An 11,704-nucleotide genomic window follows, 5' to 3' on the forward strand; every position below is an offset into this window, starting at 1 on the left:
ATACTTGGTAATTCAAGTTAACGTCTCATTAAGAAAGTTCATTTATATAATACACAATATCTGTAAAAAAAAATACAAAAAAAATATGAAAACAAAGAAAGAAGATAAACGTCAAAAAAAAAAAAAAAAAAAAAAAGAAAAGACAAACCAACAAGTTGATTAAAGCTAAGTAATTTCAACACCACTACTAGTAGCAATTGGTTTACCATTTGAATTTGCTTGTTCTTCCAACAACAACCGCTTAACACATTGCTTCCCGGCTTCGGTTTGAAAATGTCGTCGCAAAGCGTCAGCACGAGCAAACAGTTTACCACACCCCCATCGAGTTCCATCTTGTAAATATCCTTCACATTTAAAATTCTTAATACCTTGATGTAATAGCTCATGTCGTTTCTTATCATGAGATCGAGCAAACAGTTTACCACATTTACTACATATAAAAGGCTTTTCTTGTGTATGAGTTCGAATATGTGATTTTAAATTGTAAGGACGAGTGAAACGTTTATCACATAAATGACATGCATATAAACTTGGATGTTTTTGAGTTCGTTTTGACGACAGTGATGGTAATGCCAACTCTAACATTTTCTCTCGTGATTGTAATACATCTTCTGATTCATTATCGGAGGCGTCATTTGGTGATTTCGATCTTGATCGAGGAGATACACTATGAGGATTGGTTGATGACCTTGATGCATGACTTTTCCTTCGTCCTCGTTTCACCGATTGGAATTCTTCTGGGTTTAATAGATTATTTTCATCGTTGCCACTGGCATAACTATCATGATTGGAGTTTGGTGATGAAGGTAATAATTGTGAATTCGGTAAAAGACTATTACCATCGCCATTGTTGTGATATTGACTGCCTTTATCAATATCACTTCGTGGTGAATTATGAATTGATGAATTTGCTGAAGAATTACTAAATAATGATGGTGTTTTGGCTGCAACTTCCTCAGGGGCTTGATTGATGGAAATAATTATTCCTGAAGCATCTCGATGAATCTGTAAACTATCATTGTCATTACTTTGTCTTGTTTGTTGATTTAATTGATTATAATTGGATAAATTATTTTCTGTCAATAACTGGTTAGAATTGTTCGTAGCTGCAGTACTCACAATATCAAGTTGGCTGTTATTGTTATCGTTAGTGGAACCACTGTTATTTAAATCCTTGTCGTTGCCGTAAGATTTCACTTCTTGTTGTTGAGGTGGAGGAGTCACTGTTATATCGAAATCAAATTTCATTTGTGGGTTTGAAAAACTATACTGTTGATTGATATTAGCTTGTTGTTGCTGTTGTTGTTGCTCGTCTTGTTTAACTTGAATCTCAGAAAATTGATGTGTTGCTAATTCAATGCCACTGTTACCAGTGTTGACTCTTTGTTCCATCATCGCTAGACTAGTGTATACTTCTTGTCCACTACCACCCCATTTCATACTATCTTCCATAGAAGGCAAATTCGTTGAACTAACAGATTGTCCAAGTTGTATTTCACCTGCACTCAAAAATTCGTTAACAGAATCAAAATGTTGATTTACAGAAACTCCCAAGTTATTGGATGGGTCAAGGTGTTGTGACCCAACATCAGATAATGCAGAAGGTATCACTGGGGGAACAAAACTATTGTTGCTAACATGGGAAGCTGCATCTAAAAATGGAGATGCAGGTTGTGATGAATTGTCTGAGTACAAGGAATGCGATGAATATTGTGACGGCGAACGAGGATTTAATAAATTGTTGTTGTTGCTACTATTAGTGTGATTCACTTGTAAGAAATCTTGCAGCAGTTGTGAATAATGGCCAGGTGAAAAGGGGGTACTGAGTTGTGATGTTGGAGATAGAAATTCGTTAGTGGTAAATTGAGGTAAGTCCTTTGTGTTTAATGATATGTCTGACGCGTTATCATTTATATAAATGTTTGAAGGAGGGTAATTGAAATTAGGCAATGGGTCATCTGTCAATTCCACAGTAGGTGCTGGTGGAGGCTCAAATGATGAATTGTTGGAATATTGAAACTGGGTGGACATGTCCTCATACATATGTTGTTGGTTTTGTTGTCGGTTTGATGAATTTCCAGAAAATGTGTAGTCTTCATAGTTACTGCTGTTTTTGTTGTTGTCGGTATTTTCAGTATAGTAGTTGTTGATATCTTGGGATTCCTGTGTGAGCATAATTTTGTTTAACGATTGATCGGTATCAGCTTTCCTAATTACAATGGAAGGAGGTGATATATCAAAGTTATCATATAGTTGCGACCCCTCGTCCTGTGGATAGGGATTATCAGACATGGTTGTGATTTATGAAAATGAAATTTAGGACAAAATGAAATATAGCTTAGTAGGCTTGAGTGTAAATAGAATGACCAAATTAAAATGTTTCTTATTGCTCGATATTCTTTATAATTTTAGTCGAATTATAAGAAATTTTTCGTGGTTGTCAAGGGAAAACAAAACAATACTAACAATAAAAAAACACTTGGGTCTATTTAATTAGCTTGGAAATGTAGCCGAATACTTTTGTTGAAAGTTGATATCGGTGATGAATATATGAAAGATTCCTCCCCACAGAATATATTTAAAGATAAGCTAATAATGAAAAATGTAGCAAAGGTTGTAAAAAAAAATCACAAGTATTCAATCCACTGGCAATCACAAATAACTAAATAAATTTAATTATAGTAAAATGATGACAGTTGGAATATATAAGTTGATGGACTAGTTTGTTTAAGTATGTAAGTATATTAGTGTGATAATGTTCTAAGTTGTTTATTTTTATTTTCTTCTCTAAAAAAATATTCTTGAGTAATTTGAGGGACACATTCACACTCACTTAACACACACGAAAAAAATTGAATACTAGTAATAGTAGTAATAGTGTTCTTATTAATGTCGCCTTTTTATGTCTCACTTAAGAAATTTAATTTGTATTTATTGTTTTTGGAATAATATACACTACCCACACACCGTCTCTATATTACTATAATCACACTCGTAAAGTCTTTCTAGGGTATATAGATATTATTTCTATTAGTAGTAGTATTGGGAAACAATTGAATATAATGTTGCTATATATATATATTCTTTAAGTTGTATGGATTGATTCTCTTATCGTTTTTTTGGTTTCTTTGAAAGTGGAATTCTAAATTTAAATCTCCCCAATTATAAATACTAGGACTAGTAGTTTATTTATAGATTGTAATTAAACTTCTTTCTTTGGTTTGTAATTTTGGGTAAATTTAGATCAATTGAAACTATTGGAAATATAACTATCACATTCAAAACTACAACAGCAGCTATATGGAGAAATAGGAGGTGGATATTAGTTGCTTTATATTACTGTTTATTTAGCAATCAAATACCGTAAATACCCGTTTTCACCAATACTATTGTGATTTACTTTCTACATTATATTTTTTCATTCTTGTTGGGGTCTTCTCTCCTATTTTTGTGTCCTACATCTTGAATTGTTATTATAGAATACAAGTAATTGAGTTTATATTGCATCACTTGATTTCAATGGGACAAAGGGGGAATGCAAACTGTGTTGTTTGTAATAATATATTGTTGTTGCTGCTGCTAGTTGGATTCGGCTAGAATCACTAAGGCATACCTTTTTGATTATCCCCGGAAAAAGTACAAGTACAATGGCTACAGGGTAGTTTATTGGTGTTTCTAATAAATTGAATTCCTATGTCTTTAAGTCACCCTAGTTTTTTGAATCTTTCATGGTTAACAAGGAGTCAATTGAAGATATACTCTTAGTAATTTAAAAATGGTACAAACAATCCGTGTTTGAAGACCAACAAATGAAGATGAATCTCTGCTTTCTCTTTTAATGTTGATTGCAAAATTAATGGTTTGCATGGAAAAAAAAAAGATGAAGTAAGCAACAAAAAAAAATCGTAGAGAAGGCGCAGCACATATTTGGTATTTGTGACCGTTATAATGCTATCACCACCACCACCGCTTATTGTTGTGCCAGTCCCAAAATTCTAAACTTTTTATTAAAAAACTTTGATGTGGGAATATAAAACCAAAAGATTAGCTTTACGGGTATAAAAGCGTACAAAATAGTTCTGGTATTGGAAGTATTTGCAAGTTTAAGATGGAGAAGAGGCTGAGAAATAAAGAAATTCATAACCATCACTAGTTTGGTGTTGGTTTTACAACTAAGGCATCTCCGAAAATGAAGCCATTTGGGGGGGGTATTTGCATGAGTTATAATATGCATTCGGTTTTAAATATTTTATAGGTCAGTAAATTTATTTTATGATCATTATGTATTCAGCCTCGAAATCTCGAACAATAGCCAAACGTAAATTTTGGGACTTAATTCAGAATTGCTTGATAATTTTGGCATCTCTTTAATCCTATTTTTAGTACTACTACCACTAACGTTTGACTAGTATAAGCAAGTATAACCACCGAGTTTATCCAACGGCAGGAAAGTCCCCCCCTTTTTTTTTCTTCCAATATGATTTTTCTTTGTAGTAACAGGACGACAACTTATGACATTGATCATTCATTGTCTCAAGGTCCAGTTTTCCTCCTGACAAGAATAAAATGTGTAACGAGCTAAAAATATTAACTAGTCTTTTAGTAATATCTATCAATTGTAATACATACTGCTTACTAATAACGAATTTGTATCGGGTTATTGTTTAACCGGACTTTTAATGGTGGTACCCTAATGTCTAAATTTACAAATCCAATGCAACAGCTAATAAGGTTGTTTCTCTTGAATAGGGGGTCATTACACTAGCTTCATTTCACCATATTTTCACAAGCCACTTTTTATGTTTGACCCTGAATAAGATTATAGATACATCTGTGCTTTTGTAAGCTTGTATAGATGCCATTCATCTCATTAATTATATGAACATATTCCGTATTTAAAAGTTGAATCATACATCTGATGTTGGGAAAACAAAAATTGAACACCTTATAACTGTTAAATAAAAATTTCCTTAAATAAGCGTATATTGATTATAATGAATCTGTCATTGAATATGTAAAATTATATCAAATAACATAGAATAATTTAAATGAATTGACTTCATCTATTGATATAGATTAAAAAAGATCTCCAGTATCTTTATATGCGCTGTCGTTTCAAACAAAGTGTTTAACAAGTCTCTAGTTTAGTGTGTGTCTTTGGTGTGTTCCTCTTTTCTATACTTAAAAACAAGCACACGAACCAGATTTATTAATGCTTTCTTCTCCTGAGAAAAGTGGATCTTGATAGCTTAATTGTAACTCTTACCAATGCTAACAGATCATTGAATTTGAAATTATATGCTAGTAATTAATGTAGTTGGAATGTACCAATGTTCGTTCTCATACTCATTTCCTTTTCCGTTCCAAACATTTACTTATATGAGATGCAAATCTTCCACCGGCAATATTTCTACCACAATTAAGACATTGGAAATATCTTGATGTTTCTAATTGTTTTAATTTCGATTTATCTTGAATTGTGGAATTTTCCATTTCAGTATTATTTTCATCACTTGTACCACCATTATTGGCAATAATAGAAGCTGTACCATTGGAGTTGAGGTTGGCATTGGATGAATTTAATAATGAAGAATGATCTTTAATGTTGGTTAAACTAGTTAATGTGTGTTGTTTAATGATATTGTTGATTAGATCATTTAATATAGAATCAGCCTTGAAAAGAAAGATAATAGTTAGTATAAATTTTCAATTAAATACTATTTGACAATTATAGAAGTTTAATTTTTTTTATATATTATCCTTGTTAGTTTTCATACTAATGTTTTGTAAGTTATTGGTGTACTTGTCATATCTCTATATATGAATCAAGGGTGTGTGTGTGTGTGTGTGTGTGTGTTATCGAATTGATCTAATGGGTGTTGATTTGATTTGAACGGGATTGAGATCTAGCCTAGGGCCAAGTTTTTTTTTTTTTTTTCCAACACGACTCGAACGGAAAAATGTGTGTGTCGTATTTTTTTCAGTTGCGATTGAGTTTGTCTCATCGCTTCCAACTAACACCTATCAGAGAAGTGTAATGACAGGTGAACAACTAGAGTCAAAGACATCAAAGGGAACACAAAACATTAACAAAGTTATTGATAACGATAACGACAATGACAATGATGATGATAAATTTCAAACTGAACAAGTTTATGACGTAGAAGATGAAATACAAGATTGGAAATTCTTGAATAAATCAAGTATACCGAAAAGAGGTACCAAAGAATTTGAACCTGATGGAACAAATTTTCAAATTTCAGCATTAGAACAATCACAAAAAACAATGTTTCAAGCAATTAGTAATGTTAGAGGACATCATGCTACTAAAAAATTAATTGGAATTTGGATACCCACTGATCAATATTGTTTTATTCCACAAATTCGAGGTAATTATTTCAAAGATTTAGGGAGAGCAATAAATATTGGGAGATTTCAAGGGATGAGATTGAATAGTTTGGAAACAATTTATTTGGCAGAAAGAGGATCTTTGGTCGTGTATTTAGGGAATGAGGAGTACTGTAATTGGCTATATAATACCACTGATGAAAACGACAAGGATGAAGACGAAAGTGTATCGTTTGACGTTGAATCAAAGCTAGTTGCATTGGATTTGGAATATTTGTATAGTTTGTTAACTATTTCACTTCCAGACTACCAAGTTTATGCTTATTTGAAAAGATTGGGATATATCATACAAGAATATAAAGTACATGATGATGATGATGTGGTGACAACTTCAACATCGACAAAGAAATCCAAACCAGAACTGGTGGTTAATTTCACTTTATGGCCTCGTGAGTGGGGGATCATGGCATATCCTTTTTTCCATTCACAACATTTCAAAACTAAACATTATTTCAAATACACTGATGTCTTTAAGAATCTAAAGTTGAATTTTAAACCAATTGAGTGCAGTCCAACTGAATCAAACATTAACATAACATTCAATGTATGGAAACCATCGCCATCATTTTCTAAAAAGACCCCACCACCGCCAGATTTTCAATTATGTGTTGTTGACACATCCAAGAATACCGATTTCTTGAATCTTCCACAAATTCAAAGATTGCTTTTCCAATTATCACCACCGCAAAAGCCAACCAAGAAGATTAAATCTACTAATAAAATGGAATCAAAACGAGATATTCGCGCAAGAAGATATGCTGAACGTCAAGCTAAATTGGATAAACAATTACAATTAAAGAATGAATATTATAGACTACGTGACGATTGTTTCAAAAATGGTGGTCAACCAGTTATTCTTGCTATTGTTAATAATGGTATTATGAATTTCATATCTTTATCACCAGGTCAATTTAATTCATTACAAAGTGTCAAATCTCGATTAAATGAAATATACCCTGAAAAAATGCATTCAATCATATATAATGAATGAAATTTATATTTAATAGTATAGAACAATATAAATGTAGTGTATACACATGCAGTTAAAGAACAAGGTTTATGCTTAACAGCCAATCAATTTATGTTTAGGAAAGCTGTATCCACCATCTTGAAATGTTGTCAAATTAACATTTTGATAAACATTTAAATGTTGTTGAATATAATCTGAAGTTGGATAATCTGAAGGATCACATCCAATATTGATTTGATCTTTAGGTTGATAAATCCTTACATAATCCACTCTCATTGTTGATGGGAAAACTAAACTTGGCCAATCGATATAAGCCCAATTATTCGAAATACCCAAATTTAAAATCAAACTTAAAGGTTCTTTAGGTAATCTTCTCCAACCAACATTACCATTGGGGTGTAATGCTTGAGAATACATGGTAAATGTCGGATTATCACCAACAAACCATCGTAAATATCCTGATTCATTATCATTTAAATATTCATAACCATATTTTTGGAAATTATGTTGATTATCTCCAAATTCATACCATGTTACATTCAACATCGTCACTCCAGAAATGGCTTGTTGGAATGGACCACCAGTATAAGTATTCATTAATGTTACTGAGCTATTATGAATTTCAAGAAAATCATAATTGGGCATATACCAAATATCATAAGGAGCAACTTGTAATGATTGAGAAACTCTACCAATAACACCATGAATTTCACCTTCCAATGCATCAATTTCAGGGGCTCCTCTACCAATGCCTCGATTAGGATGAGCTTCGCCAGGACATGTACATTTATTTAATCTTTGACCCGGTAAATAAGAAATACCATCTGGAGACGATTGATTAGGTGTAATACCAGCATCACATGAATCATATGTATACGGCCATACTCCTTCAGTAGATGCAAGATAACCAGGACGACCCAAATTCCCCATTGACCATAATCCAGGCCATAACCCGGTGATATTACCATATCCAGGTAATTTTGCCAGAAATTCCAATTTCCCCTGAGTAAAACACATTTGATTCCAACTTTGAATCATACCTGAACGATAAAATAATCCATGACTTTTAAAAGCATCCATACGTAAATTCAATGTACCATTTGATGTAGTGACTGCATCAGGATCATACCATTCTAAATCTTTAGTAGCATCATAATGTAAATCTGGAGCAGTGAAAAATTGATCATCACCTTCATAAAAAGTTCTCCCCTCAGCATTAAATTCATCACTGAAAACTAATGGCCATTCTTCACCATTTTTAGATTTCCAAACCATGGCTTCTTCAGGTGTATCAGGATCAATTAACGAAGTTCGTATAGCACTCAACATTGGATACAGATATTGAGTTAATACTTCATAATTTTCATAATTCTTGGCTTTGGGATTATATCCCGTATATGTAAATACTGGTAAAATTATAAATATGGCAATAGCTATAAGAAACATCAGAATAAATGCAATTAATCCACTCAAGGATTTTTTATCCATAGTTTTTAAATCATATAAAAACCGATTTTTATCATATTCAGCATCTTGTACTGGATCAGGATTATGTAAATAATCATCAGATTCTTTTTCATCAATACTTAATGGGAATAAACTAGCAGGGTATCCTCCAAATGGACTAAATTCTCCATTTTCATAAATCATTAAATCTGTGGCTGAATCAGGTGAATACAGTGATCGATTAGATGAATTGTTATCTAGCATGTGTGATGATGATGATAATCCAATTCTCAGCATTGATCCACCAATACTTGATTGGGTTTTAAGAGGATATCTATTGTATCCAGCTGATGTTGGACTTTGTTGTTGTTGTTGTTGTTGTTGTTGAATAAAGTTTGAACTTGACCGAGTTGTACTTTGGTTGTATTTACCTCGAGTCATATCGTTGTCTTGGTTGTCTAAATATGATTGGAAATTAGAAACTAAAGGTGAAGATGACATTGGTGATGCCGAATATATTGACAGCGATTCATTGTGTTGTTGTGACAGAATATGCTGTTTGTTGTTGGAGTTGTTGGTATAGTTAATTCCTACACTGCTATTGCTATTGTCACCATTATTGTGAAGTAGTGGCTGATGAAATCTTGTTTCTGATTGATAAAATGATTCAGTACTATTTGCATTAGAATTGTCAGAAAATGGATTCTGTGGCGGCGGCGGTGGGGGTTGTTTTCTTCTTGAATTGGTATCCTGTAGATTGGTTGATGAAGAATCATGACTGGTCAAATCATTGGTTGAATTGTTACTACGATCGAAATAGAAATGCTCTTCCTGTCCGTCAGTATCTGTAAACTTTATTTTCGGCGCATTATAAGTCAAATCCCTTTGCATTATAAATTGGATTATAAGTAGTCAGATGTGGCTATGCAGATATTTATTCTACGTTATGAAATCTATAGTGGTGGTGTTGTTGGTAACTTTTATGATTAGTTGTACAATCTATTCAACAAATAAATAAAAAAAAAATGAAAACTGGAAACTGGAAACTGCTTTCTTCATTAAACCACTTCAAAAGTCAAGTTCTTCATTGTCAATATATATATAGTAAAAGAGAAACACGTAATTGTTATAAATTAGGATATTATTAAGAATTTCTTGGGTTACATATACACATTAATTTCTTTTCTATTTTAAATTATTCCAAGAAAAAAAAAAATTCAAGAATAAGAAAAAAAGAAGTTGCGAAATTTTCTTGTTGTAATTTTTTAAGGACAATCAAAATTCCACACAATATTCCCAACAACAATAACACTCACACGCATACACTCTTGGGGCCAAATTTCTTGGTAATTCTTAATTGAAGTCTTTTAAATAATGAATAGGTGTAAATGTGCTCAACTGAAATTCATTACCTATTCAGAATGATACAGGTCTCCAGAATTAACCTGTTCTTGAGAATTGATTAGTTTACGTAGATATATGTAACCTGAAGTAAAATGTCAAAGTAGGTTACAAGACATCAATTGATGATGATTATGGAAAAATAGTATAATAATATTACTGTTAGATAATTGATGCAAACGAGATAGGTGGGGAATACAGAAGTAATTATGCTCATATTTTTGCGAAATTGCAACCATTTTTTTTCTATAAGCAAGAACCACCCTCAAGTAGAGTAACAAAATACGTAGCACAATATGAACAGAACTAGTATTCTATATACCAATCAAATGTTGTGATGTGAGTTTGAGAATAGTAGTTATTGAACAGCAACTTAGAATAACACAAGCAGGTGATTTATGTGGCTTTTATGGGAAACTCAAGATCCATCACATCCTACACCTTTCCCAAAACATCGAAATAACTCACGAAATAAGGTTAAGTTTATGCTCTGCAACTAATAAAAGCCAAACTTTATCACCATGAAGGAAGCATAAATCCTTTCTCAACAAAACCATTGACAATAGAATAACAATTGGGAAAGAAAAACAGAGTTTTGCACCGCCCCATTTCACTGGTCACGTGTCACAACCAAGATTTGTCTATTGTTGATGAAAAACGAAATTCTTGCTAAGCTTAATTAGGCAATTGTAGGCGGAGCAACAACAATTAAGTCAAGAGTTGGTTGATATTTGTTCTGTAATTGCAACTGTTAGTCTCAAATGCCACATCCTTATATATATAGCTCAAACCAAAGTGTGTTGATAGTGTGAACTTCTGGTCTTGAATACAGTAAAGTAAAAGCTGAGGTAAATCTTGTACACAACAAATGTGTATCTGAACTAGCAATAATTGCTCTAGTTTAGTGATGTAATTATTTCATGTGGTTAAGCCCTTGTTTGCTAGTATTATAACTATTTCTTGACATTTAACTAAAATTGTTTTCAATTTTTCTTCTAAATCGTGTATTTTTGTGCTGCAAACCTATCCTTTTTTGAGCTTGTCTAATTGGAAGGCTTTTCATCTTGATTTGTGATATTGATTATTAGAATCAATTTTTACCATTGTGCATTAAATTCATTCCCATATTAATATTTCTTCAATTGGTTAAAAAAAGATTAGAAACACGCTGATCTTTGATCTTTAATTATTTATATTCTTAGTCGAGCATGAAGCTTACGCGTAGGAAAGAAAGAAAGAGTTGCTGCCAACAAACACTCTACAACAAAAAAACAAAAGTCAGAACAGTTTTGGGTGGGAGGGTAACAACTAATATACACTGCCATTAACTGTCGTCCGAATCTATTTTGAAAACTGAAACGCCAACAAGGACAAAATCAACATTTTGACGGACTAAAAAAAAAAATCACAATAGAAATAAAACACGGCATGTTTGAGAAGGAAAAAAAAAAGCTGGCACAAAAATAATTGATGAGATGG

The 11,704-nt window shown here is 32.4% G+C and overlaps 4 protein-coding genes across 4 annotated transcripts; 1 reads left to right on the top strand and 3 right to left on the bottom strand. All coding sequences in view use genetic code 12, as the record gives it.

Annotated features, from left to right (window-relative positions):
• Positions 1 to 165: 165 nt before the first annotated feature.
• CD36_85720 (transcriptional regulator, putative) lies at positions 166 to 2,292 on the bottom strand (the record flags this gene model as incomplete). Its single annotated transcript, XM_002419431.1, has 1 exon — positions 166 to 2,292. One exon carries the CDS (start codon positions 2,290 to 2,292, stop codon positions 166 to 168), a length of 2,127 nt encoding a protein of 708 aa, XP_002419476.1.
• A 3,054-nt stretch (positions 2,293 to 5,346) lies between these two features.
• Positions 5,347 to 5,810, bottom strand: CD36_85730 (SAGA-associated factor, putative; the record flags this gene model as incomplete). Its single annotated transcript, XM_002419432.1, has 2 exons — positions 5,347 to 5,673; positions 5,778 to 5,810. The coding sequence occupies 2 exons, from the start codon at positions 5,808 to 5,810 to the stop codon at positions 5,347 to 5,349; spliced, it is 360 nt and encodes a 119-aa protein (XP_002419477.1).
• A 227-nt stretch (positions 5,811 to 6,037) lies between these two features.
• CD36_85740 (tRNA-intron endonuclease, putative) lies at positions 6,038 to 7,399 on the top strand (the record flags this gene model as incomplete). The annotated part of the gene is made up of 1 exon (XM_002419433.1): positions 6,038 to 7,399. The coding sequence occupies one exon, from the start codon at positions 6,038 to 6,040 to the stop codon at positions 7,397 to 7,399; it is 1,362 nt and encodes a 453-aa protein (XP_002419478.1).
• A 72-nt stretch (positions 7,400 to 7,471) lies between these two features.
• Positions 7,472 to 9,715, bottom strand: SKN1 (beta-glucan synthase, putative; the record flags this gene model as incomplete). The annotated part of the gene is made up of 1 exon (XM_002419434.1): positions 7,472 to 9,715. The coding sequence occupies one exon, from the start codon at positions 9,713 to 9,715 to the stop codon at positions 7,472 to 7,474; it is 2,244 nt and encodes a 747-aa protein (XP_002419479.1).
• Positions 9,716 to 11,704: the final 1,989 nt, after the last annotated feature.

Source organism: Candida dubliniensis, chromosome 3 (genome assembly GCF_000026945.1).
Source record: "Candida dubliniensis CD36 chromosome 3, complete sequence".
NCBI lineage: Eukaryota > Fungi > Ascomycota > Pichiomycetes > Serinales > Debaryomycetaceae > Candida > Candida dubliniensis.